Source organism: Parasteatoda tepidariorum, chromosome 8, assembly GCF_982258835.1.
Source record: "Parasteatoda tepidariorum strain Cologne lab strain chromosome 8, Ptep-v5.0, whole genome shotgun sequence".
NCBI classification, from domain to species: Eukaryota; Metazoa; Arthropoda; class Arachnida; order Araneae; family Theridiidae; genus Parasteatoda; species Parasteatoda tepidariorum.
The window spans coordinates 91,046,379-91,070,425 of NC_141762.1; the positions used below are offsets into that span (position 1 = coordinate 91,046,379).

A 24,047-nucleotide genomic window follows, 5' to 3' on the forward strand; every position below is an offset into this window, starting at 1 on the left:
GAACGTTCCATGCTTGAGTGAATAGTGTAAAAGTTTAAAAATGAAAAGAAAAATGAACAATTTTTTGACCATATCTTATGCTCAGTATTTTATCATTCGTAAGTTTTAAATTTATTTATTGATGATAGATTATGTCATTGGCAGGTTGCCTGGATACACACGAACAAATACACACTTTTGACACTGCAAAACCGCGTCATAACAAGGAGCTCTCGATTCAAAGTAAGCAACAACAGCCACAGAACATGGTTTTTGCACATATACAATGTTCAAGAAAGAGACAGGGGAGAATACATGTGCCAAATAAACACAGTCCCTATGATGACTCAAAATGGATATTTAGAAGTAGTTGGTAAGTGAACTTTGTACAGTTAACTTGTATCCCCCACGACAATTAAACTACAGGGTGAAAAAAATGTGATCAAAACACGTAAGAAAAGACGATCTCAAAACCAATAAGGACCTGATTAATGGTAACTCTGTTGTGGTAGCAGACTTAAACTTATGTTGTTGTCGTGAGTAATAAAGGCATTGAAGGTGAGATTGTTCTAGTTTTCTATAGAGTGCGATTGTTCTAGTATCCATCTATGGCCAAGAATTCGACTTCTGCCACACCCATTTATAGGGCGGACCCATTCATTCATCCACAGATTGTAAGTTTGATTATTCTTCGGTTCAGTTCAATCTCAAATTCAGTACCTCCAGAGGTATAATTTGATCCGACAGATTTAACGTGAACTAGTCACGATTTAATACACGGGGAGTTTAAACCGACAGGATTCGAACTCCCGTTCTCACGAACACGAGTCCAGTGTCCTACCAACCAGGCCATCCCGGCCCAATAATAACGTTCGCCTTCCAATGATTTGAACCGGGTTCGAATCCCAGCCATAGCTGGTCGATACGAATTCCGCATCCGGCTTGCACCAACCACAGTGCTGACGTGAAATATCCTCAGTGGTAGAGGGATCATAGGTTAAAGGCCCCTTTCCGCCAGATTCACTGTGGTAGTTTGTCGTGGTCTTCCTCCCCATCTAGCGCAAATGCGGGTTAGTTTCATCAAAGAGTCCCTCACGAAGGCAAATTCCTCCCACTACCTGATCCAGGAGTTTCCTTGTCTTCCGGATTGAGTTCGAAATTCAAAAGCTACGTAGTTGAATATCAGTAGTCGTAAACCCAAAACTTGGGTAGGCTGTTCAACGACTGTCATAAAAGTAAGAAAATAATATATATTGTTTACAAGTTTATATGAAGAGGGTTGAGATTTTCATCATCTTAATGTTGTCTGCGACCATATGCTCTGTATATTCTATTGTTCTGACATATGATGCGGCAGTGTTTTTTTTTCACTTCATGTCTTTACTTGTCTGATGTCCGTTTTGAAACACCCTTTGTAACAGCAAATTCTATAATTTTAGCTGTTAATCTTATTGAATTTTAAGGTTCTGAAATTTATGGAGCACATGGTACATCGTGATTATTGGAGAAAAGTCTACCAAAGTATACCATTTCTGTTTTAACCTCAGAATAATTATAGTTCTCTTAAATACGTTTTTTTTATATGTTCGAAAGATATAATATATATTCTGTTTATTTACCGAGAAGTATAACAAAAATACGCAATTCTTTTCTTCTGTTAGTCTACGTGATATTATTAGTCTACGTGATTTTACATCGACTAGGACGCTCCATCCCTTGCTCGCTCCGCTCACCAACCCGTTAATTCCTTATCACTTATCATTGTTTTTTTCTCTCAGAAAAGTCAATATTTTTCACAAAACATGGAATATTTTTTTTAAATATGCAATTATTGCAGCTTTATGTAAGAACGTTTTGTTAATACATTAATCGTAACGAAATTTACGATTACTTGGACATGAAAAATAGTCATCTGAACTTGAAAATAAAAATTAAGAAATACAGATTGTGAGATTCAATACGAAAAATTAAATGTGAAGTAATTTTACTCGTGGAAGAGACTTAAAACAATTCAAATAGGAATTTTTTTAATCGTTATTCATTTAGTTTTTTTTTTATTTAAAAAAATTACTATAAATGTTAAGATTTATGTCTGGCAATGTCTTTCTCTTTTTGCTGCTTTTGATCATCTACTTGAGCGCAAGCTTATAAAATAAAAATATCGTGAGTGAAAATAAAATTTCTACAACAATGGATAAATCATCAATATTTAAAGCAAAAGATCTGAAAAAAAAATACAAAAAAGCATTTAAATTTGAAATAAATTTTGAGCAAATTAGAATTTTGAAGTAAAACTTTACGAATAAGCGACTCTTTATCACGCCAAATTTTAACTCTGTAGTTGCATTTCCGAGGGCTGCAGATTGACCAGCAAGTTTAACAGTTAATATTTCTCGAACTTCTTATATGCTTTTCTACGGCCCATTCTAATTTCGAATTTTTAAATTTCATAGTTTTTACCTGTCAAAATAAAGTGCAACATAGAGAGAAAAAGTACTTAAAATTGCAATAATTTTAGAACAAATTTGAATTAAAATAAAAGTTCCTGTTAAATTGATAAACAAAACTGGTCATTTCGTGTTTCAAATTCCAATTCTGTTATTGCATTCCCGTTGGATGCAGAGCGGTCCGAATTCTAATATTTACATCAGATTTCACGATTGAATCTTGAACTAATTTTCGAACAATAATTTTATATATTTCACCATACTGCATGTATATTTTTCCACAATATATCGTAATTTCAAATATGTATGTTTTATAGTGTTTGCGCTGTAAAACAAAATGCTACGTTATTTTGAACAGGCAAAACATTGGCAGCCATTATGACTTTCTAATGTAGAAAATAAATTAAATCTTTACCGTAACAAGCAAAGCTTATAACAAAAAAAAACCTCTTTTTTATCCAATGTCATTTTTTAATTCAAGATATTTGAAGTATATAATTTGATTTAAATTTTTTATTCAAACCAATTTTAACATGCCAAAGAAAAGTGAAATCGTAGAAGTTTGCAGAAAAACCTATTATAGATACATTCAAAAACAAACGAACGCATTTTAAAATATAGTGAATATGCGCAGTGAGTTTTTTTTAAAAAAACATTTAGGGAATTGCTTGGATGCAAATTCTAAGAAATGCACATTATTGCATATTTTACGCTCTTCAATCCTGTAACATACATAATATTTAAACTTTAAATTTTGTATTTATATTGAACGGGACAATGTAATGCATTTCAGCATAAAATCCATTAAAAAGCAATCACGGATTAAGGTTTGAAACGTTCGTTTTTTAAGCCTTTCTCCCACTGAAAATTTCGCTGCGATAAGAAAAATTCATTTAAAAATAAAACTATTTCTAATGTAATGGAACCTTTTCTTCGGTATTGGATTTTGCTGAATTCGATCATATGAAATATTACTTAACTTTAATATTTAATGTGGAAAAAAAAATTAAATTTTGACGAAAACACGGATATTTTTTATTTTATTTCTGCTTCATGCAGTAAAGAATTTGTCTGAATTTAAAATTTGAATCCTTCTGAGAAATTCGAATTCTCGCTAAGAACTTATTTTAAATCAAATAACTAAGTACTTAAAAGAAAAGGGATTGTGGAATAAATTTATACTTCATGTTCTATTCTAAAAAAATGTTTTATATTTAAGTAGAAGTACAGAGAATGATTTCAGAGATAAAAGCAAAGATATTTTTTGTGATATTTTCGAGAGAATATTGAAGAATTATGAATGAAAAAAAATGATCATATTACGATATATTCAAAATATTTTCAGTGGATTTTTAAAGAGTATTTTTGCAAATGCTAAAACTAGTTATTCTTATACAAATTCAGGAATTTACACATTTTTATGCATTTTGACAACAATTTTTAAAAAAAAAAATGGTTACATAGTAGGAACACAAACGACAAAATTGAGAGTTAAAAGAGAGAATAGCACTTTGTTATGGTAATTACTAAATTAAAAACATGAATATACAATTAGAACTAAATACAAATATAAATTATTCACAAAAATATAAAAAATTGAGAAAGTAAATTGATCATAAACACAAGTTAAATAAATATAGCAAAAAAAAAAAAGTTTTAATCGCCTCATTATAATCACTGGCTACCCATTGGTCAAATGCTTTTTCTTTCTGGATGGACTCCGTTAAACGCCACAACATTTCAAATCATGGGTTGCAAAAACTGTCTCCATTGATGTTTGTCGTCGGATTGGTTTTCAAATCCTGCCTATGTACGTGTTTCAATAAGTCACAAAATACTTTTCCTTCTTCAGCATTCATATTTATATTGAAATCACTGTCAAGCCAGTAATTATACGTTAATAATAAAAGAATGTAAAAATATTCTTAATTATTATTATGTAAATACATTAAAAATACCTGCTAGTGAAAAGAAAAAGAAAAACGGCAGCGGTCGTCATAGTAACGCATGATGTGACGACGCATGCGCACTGTTTACTATTACACCAGAACACAGTTGAAAAGTGTGTGGACGCCATCAAATCAAAACCAAGACTCATTTTGCCAATGGGTAAAAAAAATCAATACGGATACCAAAATATCAATAAATAAATAATAATACCCGTGGACAGATTCTAAAGCTATGTATTTTAAAAATTATATGTGTTTTTACTCCTTCGGTATTTCGATATTTAGCTACTAATTCAGTATTTAATTAGATTGGTTTAGGATTCGCTTATTGCTACTGAAAGGGGAAAGGAGGGATAAGAGCAAATATTACAAAATACCCTAAAATACATTTATTTTAATTATTTTTATTCTTGCACAAAATGTTGCAAAATTTTTAAAGCAAATTACTCTTGGAAATATTTAAAATTTGAAACAAATGTTAAATTTAGGAAATAAAGAAATTAGAAAAAAATTTCTGCAAAAAGTTTCAGAGATCAAGACAACAGAAGAAAATCACCAACATTTTCGTGGGAATACTCTACTGAAAACTTTATGAAGTGAAATGGATAGTAAATTTTATTTTCTGGAAAGTTACATCTTTTATTTGTATATTAAAATTTAAGAGCTATAATAAAATTCAGTGTTAAAGCGAAAAGGGAGGAGTAGGCGATTTGACTTACTTATTTATAAGATTAAATTACATAATTTCATAACCGGCGTGGAGCAGCTGACCCAATTCTTAGTTTACGGCTTCCGATGTCCAAATTCGTGGTCTTGTAATTTTTAACTAAACCCAGAAAACAAGGTAACTTTGTATCAAGTTTTGGGAGAAACTAGCCTTCATGGAGGATTTATTGATAGAACTAACCATCATTTAGAGATGAAAACCACGTCATATGGCGTCATATGGAGATGAGCCACACATCATATGGAGATGAAAACTTCCCTCAGTTAGTCCAATGCCTAGGGGAGTCTAACCTATGATCCGTCTACCACTGATTATATTTTACGTCAGCACGGTGGTCGGTGCGCGGCGAGAGCATAATTCGTATCAATTGGCCACCGCTGGGATATGAAGCTGAGTCATGTCATCGGAAGACGAATGCTCTATCCCCTGAGCCACCACGACTCTTATAAGTTCTTAGTAGTGGTGTTTGTGACTTGTACATTTACGCTAAGAAGAAGGAAGGATTCAAATTTGCCAAAAACCCACTTACGTAATGTTTATGTATATTATTACGATAACGCGCACCTTTGGTCACTACGCATGTTGAGTAAAGTGGTCATTCACCAGCTTACTGAGCACAGCCAGTGATGATTGACTTCGGTTTTTTACTGGGAACCACGGGACTCTTTCATTTGGAATGCTTATTACAATATGATCAAAATCTTAAATTTTTAAATAGCAATATCAAAATAATAAAAAAATCTATGTATTGTTTCAAAGTATTATTTTTTTACAATCAAACATGTATATAATATAGGAATTTGTGCATTTGGATAAGCAGAGACGAAACCGAAACCATCTGAAAAGTTGTCTACTGATCAATTTTTCTTTTTAGGGCAATCTGAAATAGTTCGTAACTTTTTTATAAATTCAGATAGAGAGATGATTTTTTCACTGTTTCGAAATCGTTTGACGTTTTATTATAAGCAATTAAAATTCGATATCTTTCTTCGTTCTGTAAGTACTGTGACCTCTTAATGACTTTTCACTTCTTGCATATTACTACTATTGCAGCAAATTAAAACCCTGTTGCCCACAATGATCAAACTCGTTTTTCCAAATATAACTTCATGCAAAGATAAGGTTTTTGTTAAATGATTTATTTATTTTTTAATTGGACAAAAATTAAATGTCAATGTATTCGCTGATTTTTACACGGTTTTAAAGTATAGAACCAAATCGGAAGAATAGTTTCTGGAAAATTCAAATTCTAACTAACGACTAATTAAAAAACTTCTTTTTTTAAAATTTTACTGCTTAGGAATAATTTGGTAGATTTTGTCTACATTTTGGGTGCCTTCATTTAGGATTGCATATTTTTGTATTATATAATATTGTGTAAGATTCAATTTTTTAAAAACAAATAAAATAATAAACTAATCGAAAAAACTACATTTCCGTTGAAATTGGTTTTGCATAAAACTTTTTCTTTGCGGATATAAGAAAATGGGGAAAAAAGTGATATTAACATTAAAGAAACCAAAATTTTAACAGCTGTTGTGGTCAATTTTTGGGACCCTATCTTCCAGATTGAAGCTCCTCCCCATAATTTGAAGGTCAAAAATCCGACTCCTTTTGCAGAAATGTACGTTTATGGAAAAAAGGCCTCATCTACGTCTTAATTTCGCAATTTGAAATTTAGTGTTTACAAATGAACTAGTTAATTAAAATTTTACTCCGTGAGCCTATTACAGATCAGTTCGAGAAAGTCTGATCATTTGATCACGAGCTACAAAGCTGTTCCTTATTTTTTTTTCATTTGAGAGCTGTTTAGGGCATGACTTTTTACACGGCTGAAAATAGTCGATTATCAGTTGCATGGCGTAATGAAGTGAAAATCTCATATGAAATTCAATTGGCCACGACATATGAAATGAGAATTTAGTTGAGGATTAAAATTTATTAATTAAATTCATCGTATACCTTGCCGACCAGCGTGTGTAGGGGGCAGAGAACTGTCCTTGCATCAGAAAGGTCCTGGGTTCGAATCCCAGGCAAGGCATGGATGTTTCTTTCCCTCTCTCTGTGTGTTCTATGTCCTCTCTCTTTTGGTTGTGTGAATGTGACCCGCCCTATAAACGGGATTGTGGTTGTGTGAATGGTGTGGCAGAGGTCGAATTCTTGGCCATAGATGGCGCCACTGAAAAACAAGAACAATCGCACCCCCTCTGCCTAAACAGCCATACGACAAAAAAAATCGTATACCTTAAGAGTGTTTAACCCCTAAAATAAAGCACTCCAGCCAGAAAATACCGAGAAAACACATTTAAAAAAAGTATATTTTGTATCGGCTTTTAACATAATTCATAGTATTCGACTCTTGTTACTTGAAACTATTAACGGAGTAACTATTTACTATCTTGTCATTGGATATCTATTAATCCTCATTTATAGAGTCAAATCTCAAAGATAGCTAATTGTGAATTTGCTTTTATTTTTTTCATTATTTTCTATCCTAATAAATTTCTATGGTGAATATTAAATTTACAATGAATTGTATTTTTACGCTTGTTTCCTTACATTTTTCATTTATAAAGTTGCTAGATAGTTGTTCATTTTTGCTTCTACAATCTAAGCACATGCTGCACATGGAGTTTAAACTGAAAAATTGTGTTTTTTGAGATTACGAAAAAATTGCTTCATCTGCTGTGATGTTTTTTTCTTTCTTACTATGCACTTAACACGTCACTACAATGGAGAAGCTATAAATTTTTAACTTCATAAAAAGTTTTTTTTAAAACGAAAACAAGTTTTAATCAATAACTTTACAGTATTTTTGTCTTTACTTGTTGAAGAAACTTTTAATTTCAGAGTCTTGTTTACAGTTCCTCCCTACCTTGATGAGAAACTCACAAGTTCCGACACAGATGTGAAAGAAGGAAGTGACGTCAGCCTGAGATGTGTTGCCAAAGGCTCACCAGAACCTGAAAACACGTGGAGACGAGAAAATGGAGAAGAAATAAATCTTGGAAAAACTAAAGGTAAATATCATAGTATTTTAGCTCAAATCTACCTGCATGCATTTCTTTAAATATTGTAATAAAAGTTTCCATGATATTGCAAAGTTTAGTTTAAGTAATTACAAGAATTATATCTAGTGAGTTGAAAGCTACCTTACGGAGTAATGATAGTTCTGCACCATTTTGTTTCCTGAAACTTCTGGAAACTGGTGAAAGCCGTAATCGCGAGACTGATTTTTTTCCGACTGATATCACCTAATAATTCTTATTGCGCATGCGCCCGTGGAAAGTATTAAATTTACGTAAGTGAAAATAAGAGATTTCGCAAAAATCTGCAAGTTAAAAACGCTAACGCTGAGAAATATCGTTTGAAATTTGACTACAAAATAAAAAAAACAAAACATTTACAATGCACGTAAACGATTTTTGAGTTCAACCAACATGATTCACACTATTTATTTGTAAATTGCATCAATATATTTTTTCAAACTTGCATTCCATGTCCATGTTTTAAGTTTGAAGGTAAGCTTAAAAAGAAAGCAACATTTAAAAACTGAAAACATCGTGTTTGTAGTTTTGTCATTGTAGCGTGAATCACGCCAGCATAACGTAAAGCTACGTACCATCTAAAGAAACAGGAGCATGCGCAGTTTATTCAAATTTTACGTACGGCAGCTAACGCTAAAGTTCGAAATCTCCTTTTTGTAAACTCACAGGAATCGAAAGAATAGGCTAAGTGAAGGTACCTGTGCTTTAATAAGAGCACCTTATGATGTAATTGTTGTTTATTTGCGTTTTAAATTACCTATAAATGAATTTCCTCTTTGTATTTGACCATCAGTTTTGTTCTTTTAAGATCCCGTCATTAAAAGAAAACATAGCAGTAAAAAAAAAATTAGATTTTTCAGTAATTATTTTTTTCAATGCACGAAGTAAAGTTTCGCAACCGTTACATGCTGCACCTCTCTCATTTTACTCTTGTTCCTACAACTAATAGTACTTGAATTTGATAATCTCATAAGAATTTACAGCAATATATCTTTGGATATAATATTAAAGGAAAGTTTAAACGCTAAATGTGCATGCGTCCTAATTGGTACCCAGTCCATGCCCTTTGCTTCCTTCAACGTACCAGTAACCGAGTCTTGTTAATGGGAACTATCAAAAAGTTTATAATTGCTTGCATTGAGGTGGTTACGAGTTTTATATATCTACCATTTTTTCCCCGCATCCTACAACCTGATTCTCGCCAAATTTAAATGACCGTATCGCATCGGCTGCATCAGGCACGTGGTATAGTGTCAGGTTCACTGGTCCAAAATGGAAATGATGACTAACATCTTCTGGATCATTTTTATTTTTATTTTATGGGAACATCACAAATTAAAGGCACGATGATAGCTCAGGAAGCACTGGAACTATTCCATAAAAAAAAACTCTGCTCTCGAAGAGAACACGTGTCCCCTTCTCTGCATGCTCTGCCGTTAATCTCCAAAAATCAATGTATAAAATTGGTAAATCTGTTCGAATTTCTATATTCGCACAAATGCGCAATATCAGTAACACATAAATAATTAGAAATAGAGAATAAATTTTTATCTCCTGAGCATGCATAGAAGGAAAGCGAATCTTTTAGGTTTCCGCTCTCGTACTTTGAGCACCAACACAAATCGAATGTTAGCGTCCATCCGGGCAACCGACTTAGCAAAGCTCACGGTCGCAGTTAAAAAAACTAGAGGCACCGTCACGAAAGTAACATTCTAAATTTAGGTAAATGCTGAAAGGTTAAAGCTTGAGGGCATTGTCATCATCACAGACCATCATCACAGACCATTTTACCATTGATTTAAAAATTTATTCAAGCAAACAGAAAGTTTATAAAAATGTGTTCTTATTGTAGTATTGTATGTATATTGTATTCAATTGCACTGAAAATAAAAATTCACTTTATTTTTCGCAAAAAATCGTTTTCTACTATGCTGTTCTATAAAGAAGTATTGCTGGACATGGGAATACTTATTCAAATTTTTCTAAGTCCCCCGACAAAAAATATGCCAAAAATGAGCAATAGAAAAAAAGGCACATGTTTTGAAGAATTATTGTACAAGAGTATTTTATTCAGCACCAAAGTTTTCATTCTAACAAGTGCAGACAGGATCATTCGTCTGCTTGACAAAAAAGTTCTTAAAAAGCCACAAATGTGACAAAACTTAGATGAAAAGTCACATCATTTGCAAACACTTGATTTGGTCCTTATTTTTCATTATTGATCAAATGTTCTGTGCTCAGTAAAAAGATTTCCACAATTATACTGATGTTTATGAAATTGTGGAACCTTAAACTCCATTCCATGTGTTAAAAGTACTAGACACTATTCGTTTGATATTTCAGCATATGTGAGTTGTAAGCTAGAACAAGTATCGCTTTGGCGATATTATAGAACATATTTTTGCGTAAATAAAAAGTTTTATGTTTCGCTTTTTTTGTAAAATGGAGTCAGAAGTATTAATTTAATAAAGTGAAGTAGAGCCGCAATGGCTCAGGAGATAGAGCGTTCGCCTTCCAATGAGGCGAACCGGATTCGAATCGCAGTCGATACGAATTCCGCATCCGGCTTGCACAGACCACAGTGCTGACATGAAATATCCTCAGTGGTAGACGGATTATGGGTTAGATTCCCATTGCCGTTAGGCTAAGCGTGGTAGGTTCTCATGGTCTTCCTCGCCATGTAGAGAAAATGCGGGTTAGCTCCAGGGCTAAAGAGAATAGAAGGGCTGGTTCACTCCTTTGAAGTATCTCTTGCCGCGCCGATCCTCTGACGTCACTCTAGTGACGTCACTTTGGCGCAAAGCTCGCACTTTTACTTCAAGAACGGAGCGTTTGGCCTTACTAGCTCTAACTAATATTGGATCATTTCTTTTTGCGAGATATTCTAAGACATTTGTTATTTTCTATAATGACTTTCCTCAGTTTTTGCAGTGAATTTACAAGAATTTAAAACTATTATCTAAATGCCAGTTTGCGCGATTGCAACTTGCAAAAATTCTGATATAAAAACAAAAGGAAAAAGTATAATTTTTCGCGTGTTCCCTAAAGTAAATGAACAACTATGTAAAGAATGGATTCCGAAATGACACAGTTAATATAAAACCGCAATACGTTTATTCTGTCGTAAAGAACTTTTATAAAAATTCATTATCTAAATAGAAACCGCCTCGCTACTTCATAAAGAAAGGCAGGTGAAAAGAATTAAAAAATAGATAAAGTCAAAGAAAACTAAAATGTAAGTCAAAAGTATAAATAAAATGTATAGTATATAGTTGAAATTCTCCTAATTTCATAACATATTTTTTAATGTAGTTATTCTAATTATTTATGATTTTTTTTAAAAATTATATTCTCTTCAATTTAAATATCTATGTATTATATCATCGTAAATTTAAATGTCTATAAACAATTGTAAAATTTCTAATGTCATTATGAACCTAAATTATTATTTTGTTTCAGTAATTAGCATTTAAGGTTGATGTTTCCTAATGATGAAGTATGAACAAATTGCTATTAACGACATATTTTAAAATCAGGGATTCTAAATTTAACTTAACTTATCTTTATAAAAGAATATGTAGATAAAAAAAAGCGTCGATATATGCCTTCATTTTTCTTAATAGTTAAAGTTAAAAGTGAACTTTTTAAAATAAAGTATTTGTCGTGTCATTTTCACCAACTAGCAAAACATTTTTATAAGTTTAAAATGGTATTTTTTTAATATAATAACCAAGAAAGTTTTTTTTGAACTATGTTTATGAACGGAAATAATGTGTTAATTACGTAAAGTTTGAAGGCTAATAACCAGAAAAAGTCTAACTTATTTTTACAAAGATGCAAAGTTATCATATCTTTGCTTGCGATCTCCGAGATCTGTAGACACAGTGACGTCATGAGGAGGGAAATCGTAGCTTCAGCTCTAAGAGCGGAGTGAACTAGCCCTTGTATTCTCTTTAGCCCTGGGTTAGCTCCATAAAAAAGTCCTCCACGAAGGCAAAATTCTCCCAATACTCGGTCCAGGAGTTCCCTTGTCTTCTGGATTGGGTCAGTTCATGTTTCTAAAAAAGTATTAGCTTAGCAACATTCATAATTTTTCTATTTTTTTCAGTGACATCTGTTCGGGGAAATTACTTGAACATCACTAAAGTAAGCCGTCTACATATGGGTGCCTACCTATGCATCTTCCACAATGGTGTACCACCGTCTTTAAGCAAAAGAATCATGCTTGGTGTCACATGTAAGATGATTTCGTTTTTTTAAGTCGATCACTTAAATTAATTGATAATTATTAAGTTAATCAAAATTAAAACATGCATTTTTCTAACACTTCCTTAAAATTAGCTTATGATATTTTCAAAGTCTTACATTTTTTCCAATTCGAAATTATTAAAGTTAAGTTAAACAAGAGTTGAAAAAATTAATAAAACGCGTTTAGTTGTTTTTATTTTAAAAGGAGTATATAAAATTTGTGATATTTATAAGGAAATAAGAAAAGACTTAAAAATTAGATTTTTCGATTGTATTATCGAAATATTTTTCGTTCCTGTTGCTATAATGGTTGTTTCGAACGACACGTAGACAAGATAAGATTGTCAGGAATCGTCCTATTGCGAATTAAGTCAGGAAGGTGTGCCTCTCGTTTGGCACGAGAGCACCCTAAAGTTCAAATTACTTCTTAGTTCAGATTTCCAGGTATAGATGGCAGCAGTATTCATTCGTGAGGTCATTTCCTCAATTTAGACATTTTCTCCAGATTCCTGTCCAAATCGTACAGCTCTGCAAACGACCACAAGACTTTTGAATCCACAGATTTTAAGAGCACGCATGATGCGTGAATTCGGTAAGTCTTCGGGGAGTCGAGGATCGAATCCCGACCCCATCAGACCGAAGTCCGATTCTCTAACCGCTGGATTACCACGGCCTCCATTTTTGTTCCTACATTTCAAAAATAAAATTTCATTTTAATTGGCCACTCTAGTTTTTATTTTATTTTTAAATGTTCGACTTTGTGCCGTTTAACTATTTTTCAACGTTGCTTAAGTGCGTATTCGTTTTCGGCAAGTTATGTTGCAAAATAAATTAATAACCTTATTTTATTACCACGTTTATATAAACTTGCCTTCGTGTATGCCTGTCCGGGTGGAATTTTGTAATCGATTTTAAACTAACTTCCCGACTAGCTACAAACTTCAAATTTAGCACACAGTTCAGAATTGGATGACAATGCATGAAAATGAAGAGAAAAAAGACATGCAAAGTAAAATAAAATTAAAATTTAAAAAAAAAATTATTTTCGAGATTGTCTTTTGTTGTCGATTCCATTATTTCAAATTATTACGTGTCAGGTAAAAAGATTTTTGTTGTCGGAGTATTTTTATTGGCTGAAAAATCACGTGGTAGGATCCAGTTTTTCCTCATTCAATTCCGTTTTGGTTGTCATCAGCATAAAACTAATGAAAGTCGTAAAGGTATTGTTTTTCTATAAAGATTTTTGTATCCCTAATTTAAAATAAAAGTTCTATTACTTTAGTAGTGGTCTTGTAGTAGTCTTGACTACTCTTGACTAAGAAAAATAATCTAAATAAAAATATATATTTTTAAAGACCACTTTTTTGTAGTGAAAAATAATAATTAAAAAATAATAGTTTTTTAAAAATATAAAATAAAAATTTAAAATTAAAAAAATCGTAGTTTAAAATAAAAAAATTCAAAATAAAAAAATTCAAAATAAAAAGTAATATTTTTAAAAACCACGTTTTAGTAGTGGAGAATAATAATTAAGAAAAAAATTGAAAAACGAAAAACGTGGGGCGCATGAAATGCATAACAGTACCTATACACATATATATACACATTTTCTTACTCATACACATGCACAGCCACATATACATCCACATACATATGCATATACAAAAGCATATTCCACCTCCACATTCAGATACAATTACAATTACTGATATACATACACATATTCTCAAGAGCACACATACACACACTAATATAACATTACTGTTATGTATTTCATGCGCCCCACGTTTTTCGTTTTTCAAATTTTTTCTTAATTATTATTCTCCACTACTAAAACGTGGTTTTTAGAAATATTACTTTTTATTTTGAATTTTTACTATTAAGTCGTATTTCTACAAGTCAGTAATAAATAATTATAATCAAAAACATTGTAGGAATTCTTTTTTTTTAATTTACAGTTTTGCTTTTACAGTAATATAAAATTGCTAAAGGATGAAATTTAGTAAAAACAATAATCTACGAAAAACTATACCTTTTCCTATTATAACGTTAAGAGGTATTATAAGCTTGAAATCAAAACTATTGAATTTTCTGGAATTATAAGCTTATTTGTTTAAGTTTTGAAATGAAGCTGTACAGCGGAAGTAGAAGCTTGTTTGTCGGTTGTGTTTTCACGAAACTTTATTGCCGTAGAGTTAATCTCTCAATTGTTTTTTTCAAAATTTGAATACAAAAACTTAATACAAACCAATGTGCTTGCTTTTGATTTAAAAATTTTTTTAATGCTTCAAAAGTTTATTCTGACTTTGGTTTCACTTTCAACTGAAATCAAATATCTTAAAAACTAGTTTTTTATTTTATTTATTTTTTGTAACAATTTTAAGCATAATCATTACACATCCATAATCATTACACATTAAGCATAATCATTACACATCCATTTTTTTTTAAATCTTTTTATTTTGATATGGTTAAACAGCAAACTTTCTTTCTTCCGATTGTTTCTTCAACGGATATCTCATATATATTTTTATTTTTGGCACTATAAAAAATTCCTGATCAAATTACGGCACAAAGTACACTTTAGGTGCACGATCCATAAAATCCATTTTTACTATAAAATACCATGCCGTGATTTTTAATCGTAATATTTATTAAGAATGATTCAGTGATTTTACAGTAATTAGTGTAAAAATTACTTATCCTATGTGAACCTACTTGTTTTTTTGTTCCGTTGCATGTTTCGGTAAAAATGGATTTTGTGGCAAAAAGTTCCAGGTGCCGCAATTTGATCATGGATTTTTTACAATGTGGCTTAGCTTGCAACGGAAAATTAAAATATTTAATAAACTTACCTTGTCGGACATATTTTTAACTAGATTTACAAAACTACATTCTGTGCTTCTGCAGAGTTAGCTTACCGCAAACCTTTCCTATCCAAGTCAAAATTTTTGATGGTTTTCCTTTGATGGACCAACATAATCTTCATGTTGACCAACATAAGTAACCATCATCTCAATGTAGGAATTTGGACAGATTTATGATGGCCCAATATAAGAATAGCAACTTGTTTTGGTGGTTTGTTCATGTTGAATCATCATGAATTTCCATCATAGTATCTTAGAAATCAAATTTTGGGACTATCATGAACCACCATCATCCTAATGTAGGAATTCGGACTGATTGATGATGGCCTAACATTAAAAACCCAAATTATTTTGATTTTATATTGCTGGTAATCAGCTAAAATTCCTATTAAACCACCATGTAAATGTATAGTTGGAACCATCATGAACCTTCATAGATCATCACGAATTGTTGGTTCATGATAGTCAAACTTCTCTTGATGGTTAACCATCATATTATTAAAGACCATCATTTTCAATCATGGAATGATGGCGTATCAAAAACCATGAATACATAACGGAAAATGTTGGATGATGGGGACCATCAAATGATGTCTTACCATCATGACCAACATAAACCATGAAATTTTTTTGATGGAACTAACAAGAATTTTGACTTGGGTGAGCTTCCTTTGCAGTTGAGCGCGAAGCTGAAACTGAACTTCTCAAGCTAAATGTATTTTTTGTGCCAATAATAAACAAAATCTCATACTTAAGATTATTTTTTGAAAGTTAGCGAAATTTAAACTAGATTAACTGTTAAAATGGTATTTTCTTTGAGCTATTCTCTCAAGTCAAGTGCAGGCTGATGAAATGTAATCTTAATTACAGCATCGGCTATTATTCGATCATTAGATAATCCAAAACTTACGGAGTCGTTTTGAGTTTAATTACGATGAAGCTATTAAAATCTCGCTTTTGAAACGGGCAAGGGAATTGATATGAAATCCAAAGTCTTTACCCAAATGGAAACGAAATGTTTCGAAGTAAAGCTATGCTATTTGCATAATAAAATCCATCAAATAATTAATTCTTGACAGCTCCGAAAATGAATTTGCCTCCATATTGAAATAAAAGTACGTGAAATATTTATTTATTGTATCAAGTGTGTTATTCATACTACTTAAAATAATCTATGTTCTATCAAACGCAGATGCGTATGTTGTAGGTAAATAAATTAAAATTCTTTTTTTGTTTTGGCAACGAAGGATTGAAATAGACTGAGCTATAAGCTGGGCAGAAATATAAAGGTTAAAAGTGAATATTTCATATAAACAAACTGTTATTGATTTTTGTTTTAATTATACCCATTAATCTATTAAATGACGTAATAATTTGCGGCATTTATTTCAATTCTAATGTTGTTTATAATTTTAGTATTTACATAAATAACCCACAAAGAAAACAAAAGTTCAGTTTGGCCCAACTGTTTTGAGAATTCGTAAAAATCATTAGTTTTTCAAATTTTGAAATAAAACTGTTGTTTGAACGATGCAGCACTAAATTTTAACGATTATACAATCGTTAAAAAGTTAAATTTGTTCTATGAACTATTCTCTTTTCTTTACATTACATTTGAGATTATTGTTTCAATTTTAATTTATTTCAATTTAAATATCTCACAAGGAAAACAAAAGTTAAGATTGGCTCAGCTGTTTTGAGAATTCGTAAAAATAATTAGTTTTTTTCAAAATTTGAAATAAAATTGTTATTTGAACGATACAACAGTAAATTTTAACAATTGTATTGTAAAGTTAAATTTTTTCTTAACATTATTCTTGAATCAGACAAATACAACGCATCGCTACATCATTATAATTCATTCAGAAAATTTTTAATGGATTCCTATCTGTGACTTAATAAGCTATAATTCATCGATTAATCAGATCACCAGATTAGATTTGAGCACTGTAGGTAATAAAAAAGTGCAGGAAATTTATGATCAATAAATAATTACAATAAATTCAGCTTACAACTCCCGAAGAAAGATTGAAACATCCATCATCATCATTAGACATTGTGCTTCAGTAGAAATTTGAGCACTCTTACTTGTCAGAAAGTGAATGAAATAGTTATTATGTGATCCCATTCTTACCCATGTAAAAAATAATTTATAAAGATATAGAGAAATATATTTTATTTGTTGTACATTTATCGAACATCGTTGTACATTTATCTACATTTATCGAAATATCGATAAATGTAGTATAATAAAAAAAAAACAATTTCTATGAGCTATTTCCTTTCAGTACTTTCTAATTTTAATACTTTTATTTGAAGAAGCACTCAAATGCCATTTAAGAAACTTTTTTAATTTTTTGGTCAGCCCCTTAAGAGTTTACTAGTTAGTGTTTATAAGATTTACACCCCAATGAAAAAGCCATTTAATCGTAGTTTCTCTAGACTTTCTGCACTAAATCCTAAAGTTGGGGATTAAAGTTGACTTTCTTGTTGGACAAAATGGTTACAAAAATACAAAAAGGAACACTTATTCTCGTTAGTAGAAAAGCGAAGATAAAAGAAATATATTTGTTTCATGTAATATTTCTTTGGCAAATATATTATTTCTGTGACATTTCGCTAACAATGTTTAGCGTGTGGCATTTCTAAGTATTTAATATTTAGACAATGCTTTTAAGACTTTAACGTTGAAAGCGTAGGTTTAAAACTTAGTTTTCTATACTAAATTATGTTATTTATCTTATTTATGCTGTGTTATTTATCTTATACCATGTATTTTAGTATGACATGCTACATTAGTATACTTGAAAACAGTAATAAAAGTTATTAAATGCAGATTTGGAGGATTCTGTTTCATTTATTTCTAGTTAGCAGTAAAGAGCCCGATACAATTGATAAAGAAGTTCAAGGCTCTTACTATTTAGTTGCACTTGGACGTTTTAAAATCAATTCAAAATTGATGGATTCCAAAATCTCTCTTATATATAAATATTGTCAATGAGTTATAGTCTAAACCGTCATGGCCCAGGGGATAGAGCGCTTACCTACCAATGAGGGTAACCAGGTTTGAATCCCGGCGATGGTTGCTCAATACGAATTTTTCACCTGGCTTGCACCATCCACAGTGCTGACACAAAAAATCCTCAGTGGTAGACTGGTCATGGGTTAGAGTCCCCTTGCCATTAGGCTAACAGCGAGAAATTTTCGTGGTTTTCCTCTCAATGTAACTCAAATGCTGGGAAATTCCATCAAAAAATCATCTAAGAAGGCAAATTTCTCCCAGTACTTGATCCTGTAGTTTCCTTGCCTTCTGTATTGGGTTCAAAATTACTAGACTCCGGAGTTGAATATTAGTTGTCGTAAGCCCAAAAATTGGGTCGCCTGTTGTTCAACGACGGTTATAAAATAAAATGAAATAAGTTTTGTGCTGAGTTTATCTAAAAATATATTTTTCGCCTTGTATGAGTTGCATTAACAATTGCAGAAATGTTATGATATATTTTGAATGAAGATTTCATGTAAATATTTAAGAAAAGATTCAATATACATTTAAGTTTTCTTTGTATAAATTGATTTTTCAGAACAAATATCTTTAAAGGCATGGATAATGTATTGTACAATAACAATGTGCCACTCTGGACTTTAAAAACACTTTAAATATTTTCAACCTGTTTTTGGTTCTTTTATACGTCAATATATGTTTTTATGTGTGCATTAGTATTTTGACAAGTCGTTTCATGTTATTTAAGTCCTGTATAACGGATAAATTAACCTAGAATCTCGAACTAACAGGAGATTTCAAACTCATTTGAGAATTCTGATTTAAAAAAAAAATATCTTAATTTAAAAAAAAAAATCTGATTTTAAAAAAATTCTCTTAGTCTAAAAATTCTGTATAATTCTTAATCTTCATAATTCTTTATACACTGTTTTATCCAAGTCAAAATTTTTGATGGTTTTCCATTGATGGACCAACATAATCCTGATGGTAACCATCAGTGATTCCATTATGAAACATTATATTTTTTTATGGTAGCCAACATAAATAACCATCACCCTAATGTAGGAATTCGGACTCATTTATAATGGTCCAATGCAAGAGTAGCAACTTGTTTTGATGGTTTGTTCATGCTGAACCATCACGAATTTTCATTATATAGTATCTTAGAAATAAAATGTTGGAACGATCATGAAAAACCATCATCCCAATTTAGGAATTCGGACTGATTTAGGATGGTCCAACATGAAAAAAACTCAAATTGTTTTGATGGCATATTTCTGAGAGCCAACAAGAATTCCCAATCAACCATCATGGAAATGTTTCGTTGGAACCATCATAAACCATCACGGATCATCATGGATTGTTGGTCAATGATAGTCAAACTTCTTTTGGGGGTTAACCATCATAGTATTAAAGTGGCATTCTCCATCATGGAATGATGTAAGTTTGTAGGCACATCAAAACCCATGAATACGTCACGGAAAATGTTGGATGATGGTGACCATTAAATGATACTGGACCATCATGAATCGCACTGAAACCAACATAAACCAACAAAATTTTTTGATGGAGCCATCAAGAATTGTGACTTAGGAAATTTTATCGCGGGGAGGCAGACCACTTTCTAGATAAATTCAAAAACTGGTCGAAAATATTGATGATACAAAATGTTTTCACTAATAATAATAGTTGGAGTTTGAATATTTGAAAATGAAATGTCTAAGTTGCAACTAACCAACTTTTTTTTTTTAATGGCGGGCACTTGGAACTATTGTTCATTGGCCTCAGAAAGTGCCAGAACTGCCCCTCTTCTCGTTACCCAGTGGGCATCTGAGGCGAAGCCACGGTGGTGGAGCAGCGTCGCCCACGTCACACAACCACAAACCCGTTTATAGGGCGGGTCACATTCACAGAATCAAACACAAAGGGGAAAGGACACAAAGAGAGAGAAAGAAACATCCATGCTCAGAGCGGGATCGAACCCGCAACCACTGGCTCAGCAGTCAGGCACGCTAACCGCTCAGCCACCTGACCGGCGCAACTAACCAACTGAATTCATAAAAATGTCGTAAAATTATAGCTTATGAAATTTACGATAACCTCATTAAACTGTGGTCACCATTTTTAAACATTTTCCAGACTGTTCCCACCCTGCTATCATCAGTTGTGTCGTTGAATTTCTGCGCCGAGAAATGTCAAAGTGATCAATATTTAGCTATCTTGCGCCATTTATTTTCTTTAAATATTAAAATTGGTTAAGCTTAATGATGGATAAATAAATGTTAAAGTTGTTCAAATCGTACTTAAATAATGTAAAATTGAACGAGGTGTTCTCTGCCAAGACAAAGAAGTACAGTAGAAATACTGTGAAATTTAGTGGAACTATTCTCCAAACTCAATGCTCACAACCCAAACCTGCCCTTGTAGTTTGTTTGCTTCCTCATTTTCTTTAGTTTTTATGTCAGTCCTCTTTCTTATAACAATAATTGATTTTTATTTCTAAGGGTACCTACTACAGTCTGACTTTAGTGTAGTATAGTCACACTCATGCAGTTTCTCTGTAAGTAAACTAGTATATTGGTGCTAGTAAATTGCATAAATTTGTGGGAAATTTGCCGAAAATAACAGTTACAAAACTTGAAAGTAAGCTGTTTGATTTTGTACATAGCTGAAATTATCCAATGAAGATAATTTTTACTAATATTTATCCAAGACCAAAATTGAATAAAAACGTTTTCCCTTTTTTTTCACTTTCAATATTTGTGAATAATACTTTAAGTAACAGTTCAATCTTTAGAGATTTTAAGAAAAGTATGAAACGCATATACTGTTTCGATTGTTACCGTTTCCACAGATATTAAATAACTTTTTAAAATAATGTTATAATAATTGGTAATTGCTGTAAAATTATTAATAAACTGCTTAATCAAACTGAACAGTTTAATTTTAATCTCTGTAGTTACACCTATGATTTGGATTCCTAACCAACTTGTTGAAGCTCCTCTTTCCACCAACATAATGCTCCCGTGGAACTTGGAATCCCATCCCAAATATGTGACATATTGGATGAAATATTCTGTACATAGCTGAAACTATCCAATTAAGATAATTTTTACTAATATTTATCCAAGATGAAAATTGAATAAAAACGCTTTCCTTTTTTTTCACTTTCAATAGTTGTGAATAATACTGTAAATAACAGATTATGCCGTTTCAATCTTTAGAGATTTTAAGAAAAAGGTCACATTTTTAAAGTATGAAATGCATATAGTGTTTCGATTGTTACCGTTTCCATAGCTACTAAATAACTTCTTAAAATAATTTTAGAGTATAATTGGTAATTACTATAAAATTATTAATAAACTATTGAATCAAACTGAACAGTTTAATTTTAATCTCTGTAGTTACACCAATGATTTGGATTCCTAATCAACTTGTTGGAGCTCCTCTTTCCACCAACATATTGCTTCAGTGCAACTTGGAATCCCATCCCAAATCTGTGACATATTGGATAAAAGAAGGTGGAATTATGGTGCTCACTAATAACAAGTACAAAACAGAAGTTCAGCCGGGTGTGTTGTACAAATTCCAACTGAAACTCTACATTCACAATTTAGAACCAGATGACTACGGATCTTATACTTGCGTCGCCAAAAACTCTCTTGGGGAAACGGAAGGGACTATAAGACTCTATGGTAAGAATTTACAACAGCGGAATCTTAATTGGATACCCACCGATAAATTTATGCTTATCGTTAATATTTTAAGTTACTTATCACATATTTCTTAATTTTTGATAGTTGTTAATTTATATGTTTCATTTACTGAGTTAAATATTAATAATAATCATCATCATAAATTATCACAGAACAGATGGAGCTGTAACACTATGGTAAGAATTTGCAGCAGCGGAATCTTAATTGGATACCCACCGATAAATTTATGCTTATCGTTAGTATTAAGTTATTAATTATATATTCATTAATTTCTTGTTGTTAATTTATATGCTTCATTTATTGAGTTAAAAAGTAATAAAAATAATCATCATGAATTATCGCAGAACCGAAGATACTATTAGACTATATCGTAAGAATTTTCAACAGTGGAATCTTAATTGCATACCCACCGATAAATGTATGCTTAACGTTAGCATTTTAAGCTATTAATCATATATTCATTAATTTCTTGTTGTTATTAATTTTTATGTTTCATTTATTGAGTTAAATAGTAATAAAAATAATCATCATGAATTATCGCAGAACAGAAGAAACTACAAGACTACATGGTAAGAATTTTCAACAGCGGAATCTTAATTGGAAACCAACCAATAAATGTATGCTAATCGCTAATATTTTAAGTTATTAATTATATATTCTTTAATTTTTTGAAGTTATTAATTTATATGTTTCATTTCCTGAGTTAAAATATTAAAAACAATAATTATCATGAACTATCACATCACAAAGTTTAAAATAAACAGTAAAAAATATCATACCAGGTAGCCTATATCGAAAGTTATATGGTATCATATATTTATTATCAGATTGTGTCAAAGTTTCAAATTTAATAACAAAATAAAGCATAGTTATAATTACAAAATTACAAAAATCTATAAAGAACTATCCTAAATTTTACAAAATAACAAAAATACCCGTACTATTAACAATTGAACAACAATTTAACGTTACAATTTAACAAAAATACGCGTAGTTCTAATTGCATAGTTACAAAGGTCTATTAGGAGAAATTTCAAAGTTAATTACGAATTAATACTTTAAATACTTTACAACATAAATACCTTATACGAAATTATAATTATGAATACATACTTTTGGTTATATATAACAAAAGCCAATAGTCAAATTTTAAAATTTACTTTTAATAAATAAAACAATCAAATAAATAAGAGTAATTTTAAATATAAAACTACAAAATAATATTAGCATAACTATAAAAGACCAGTAGACATTAAATAAAGAAAATCTACGTATTTTTAATTACGTAGTTACTAAAGGCGGTTAGACTTTTAATAAAAAATAAAAAATGAAAATAGCATTAGTTACATAATCTCAAAAGTCCATTTGAAAAATTTTGAAATTTAATAATAAAAATACACATAGCTTAAATTACATAATTACAAAAAACAATTAATAGTGTAAGTTTCTTAGAACATAATCGGAAAAATCTATTACATTCTTCATAGATGGAATTAATTTAAGTGCAAGTTAAAAGTTTGAGACCTAAAAAATAGTGTACCTTATTATTTAAGCAACGAACTGAATTAATTCTACTTCACAAACTAAGACTAAGTCTGTTTTTTTTTCTTACTGTCTAAAGTTGAGCCCATTTTCGCAGTTTCCATTTCCCTTTGCAGTCTTTCAGGAATATTGAATTCTTTTTAAGGATATATTCAGATCGCAGCTTATTTTCACCCAGGGGTGCCATTTCGATTCCTTCCTATTCAGTGTTATTTTCTTTCATCGTCTGCATTTTGTTTTCATAGTTCAATATCGCTCTGTTTTTTTCTTTTTATTCCAGAAATTCCGCCGCCAACATCGATTGAAAATACGGCAGAGAAAGATATCCTCCTTTCCAAATCGGAAAAATTACGAAACGGACACAAACAGAATTCATTCAAAAAACACGAGGAAAACGGTAAAGTATTAGATTTTTTAGTTTCGGGTGAAACTTTTCGCAATGTGTGTATTTAAAGAAAATCGAAGACTCATTTAATTAAAAATACCAGTTTTCTAAAATGCGTTCGCAAAATGCAGGATATTAA

At 31.1% G+C, this 24,047-nt stretch overlaps 1 protein-coding gene across 1 annotated transcript in view; it reads left to right on the forward strand.

The window, feature by feature from the left end:
• The window catches only part of LOC107450765 (neurotrimin), a 70,466-nt gene that overhangs the window by 40,626 nt on the left and 5,793 nt on the right, over positions 1–24,047 (forward strand). The window contains exons 3-7 of the mRNA XM_087169335.1: positions 145–352; positions 7,967–8,122; positions 12,258–12,386; positions 21,670–21,960; positions 23,804–23,920. Of these exons, the coding sequence (XP_087025461.1) occupies positions 145–352; positions 7,967–8,122; positions 12,258–12,386; positions 21,670–21,960; positions 23,804–23,920 (901 nt within the window). The remainder of the gene's footprint in view (positions 1–144; positions 353–7,966; positions 8,123–12,257; positions 12,387–21,669; positions 21,961–23,803; positions 23,921–24,047) is intronic.